The sequence below is a fragment of the Bidens hawaiensis genome, unplaced genomic scaffold (genome assembly GCF_021521415.1).
Source record: "Bidens hawaiensis isolate Kalapana, Puna unplaced genomic scaffold, B.hawaiensis_p1.1 tig00002153_1, whole genome shotgun sequence".
Lineage (NCBI taxonomy): Eukaryota > Viridiplantae > Streptophyta > Magnoliopsida > Asterales > Asteraceae > Bidens > Bidens hawaiensis.
In genome coordinates this window covers 948,420-950,511 of record NW_027491115.1, presented here as the reverse complement: position 1 = coordinate 950,511, position 2,092 = coordinate 948,420, and the positions used below count along the sequence as shown (strand labels likewise).

The 2,092-nt window shown below is 41.3% G+C and overlaps 1 protein-coding gene across 1 annotated transcript; it reads right to left on the bottom strand.

Moving 5' to 3' along the window:
- Positions 1-358: 358 nt before the first annotated feature.
- Positions 359-885, bottom strand: LOC143608311 (uncharacterized). The gene is made up of 2 exons (XM_077083375.1): positions 452-885; positions 359-377 (listed from the first exon to the last, which is right to left on the bottom strand). The coding sequence occupies exons 1-2, from the start codon at positions 883-885 to the stop codon at positions 359-361; spliced, it is 453 nt and encodes a 150-aa protein (XP_076939490.1).
- Positions 886-2,092: the final 1,207 nt, after the last annotated feature.

Genomic DNA, 2,092 nt, shown 5'->3' with positions numbered 1-2,092 from the left:
ATTTGGATGATTTCTCAACCCGGGGTGGTAAGTGTTTGAGTTCATGTTGAAATTCTGATTGCCACCCCCTTGACCTTGGAGTGCATTCACCTCTTCAACTTGTGCTTGACCTACCGTACACACATCAGCCCCATGACCCAACTCATTACAATTGGTACAAACATCAATTCTTTGATTAGTGGTTTGTACCCCCACATCTTCCACGGCATGAACTTGCGGTCTTCCAATTGCCGATCTTGCTTTTCTAGCAGTTTGAGCCTTTCTCTTTGATGTGACCGACATTTGCACCAAAAATGCCCAATCATCTTGTTCATAATTGGTACCAAAAGTACCATTAGTGATTAACATCAAATCTCGTTCATCTTTCGCATTCAACCCTTCATGAAAAGCATTCAATAACTCCCAAAGAGCTATACCATGATGAGGACAATTCTTGATCATCATGTTAAACCTCTCGAATGCTTCATGAGACATTTCGCCCGATTGTTGTTGGAAAGACCTCAAACTTCTTCTCACATCATTTGTCTTTTGAGCCGTGTAAAACACTTCTAAGAACCTTTGTTGCATCTCGGCCCAAGTGTAAATCGATGTGGATGGCAATGTGTAAAACCATCTTTTTGCCTTGTCCTCCAACGAGAATTGAAATAAAACCAATTTAACCTCTTCCGGTGAGAAACCTTGACCCCCTATCGTGTTGCAAATAGAGTCATATGCCTCCAACTGAAAATAGGGTTCTTCCGTTGCAAGACCCTTGTACTTTAGTAAACTTTGGAGTGCATTAGTTCTCACCTCAAACGTTCTTCCATTTTGGTTTTGAGGAATAACCACTAGAGATGGGTTATTGGTGATGATCGGTCTATAATGAGCTTCAATTCTCCTAACCATCTCCCTTGCATGCCTTCTTGGTACCCCCAATGGTACTCTCGGTTGACCCATTTGTCGGTAAACGGGCCTTTGTTGCATATTTTGTTGAACTTGCGGTTGGGGATTTGGTTGTTAGAATTGAGAATGTTGATAATGCGGTGGTTGTGGAACTTGTTGCAATGGTTGTGGTTGTTGTACTTGATTGACTTGTGGTCCACCCCATTGTTGCACTTATTGTTGCAGTTGAAATTCGGATCCATACCCAAACTGCCCTTGAATCCTCAACTGACTCCCATCAACCCCGCTTGAATATCCTTCTTTGAAATCTTCATATCCTTCATTGCCATCACCATACCGTGGCCCACCAAACAAATGCGGGCCCGATCTTTGACACGGTGAAGTATGAATTATAGGTGGGTCTTGGGTACATGTGTATGGTTGTTGATAACGTGGATTTTGTTGAGATTGGAAGGATGTTTGTTGTGGTGAGTTTGATGATTGTCCTTGAATAGGCATGAAATTTGTCAAGGGTGGGAGGTTAGCTAGTGTTTGAAAGCTGAACACGGCTGAAGTAGGTTCACTTGTGGAACTGGTGGTGGTAATGGGTACGGTAGATGGTGGATTTTGTGAATTAATGGGTGGTGGCATCGGCGGTATGGTTTGTTCCGAAGCAATGATTGTGGTGTCAGTTGCTCGACTTTTTGTGCTAGGCGACCCAATAACCTTGTTTTCCCTTTGCAAAATCCGGTTCTGACGGAAGGTTCTCTCGATTTCAGGATCAAACGCTAACGGTGATGAAGACCGAGAGCGTCTTGTATGCATATACCTGTAAATAGCTGCACACTAGCACAACCCATGTAAAACTACAGAAGTAACACACGTTGCGCACTACTCCCCGGAAACGGCTCCAAAATTTGACACGAGGTCGAAGGCTTGCGCAAAAATAAACCAATTACAACTAAATAGATAGCGGTAAATGGGTATCAAACACGAGGAGTTTGTGCAATGTGTGTTTACCAGTAGCTATAAAAGAAAACAAAATTAACCTAAAATTATATAAAAATAAATTCATATTTGATTGTTTGGTTTTTAGTTTAACTAAAATAAAATAGGACACTTGCAAAACAACTATTGAGAATTGTAAACTGATTAAACGAAAGCGATCATCTTAGATTTCAGGTTTAAATCAACACTAATGTTTATGCTTTCTAGAAAGAACCACATAGAC

Bases quoted from the DNA above. Each gene is read 5' to 3' on its own strand.
- LOC143608311 (XM_077083375.1), bottom strand. From the start codon at position 885: ATGGTTAGGAGAATTGAAGCTCATTATAGACCGATCATCACCAATAAC.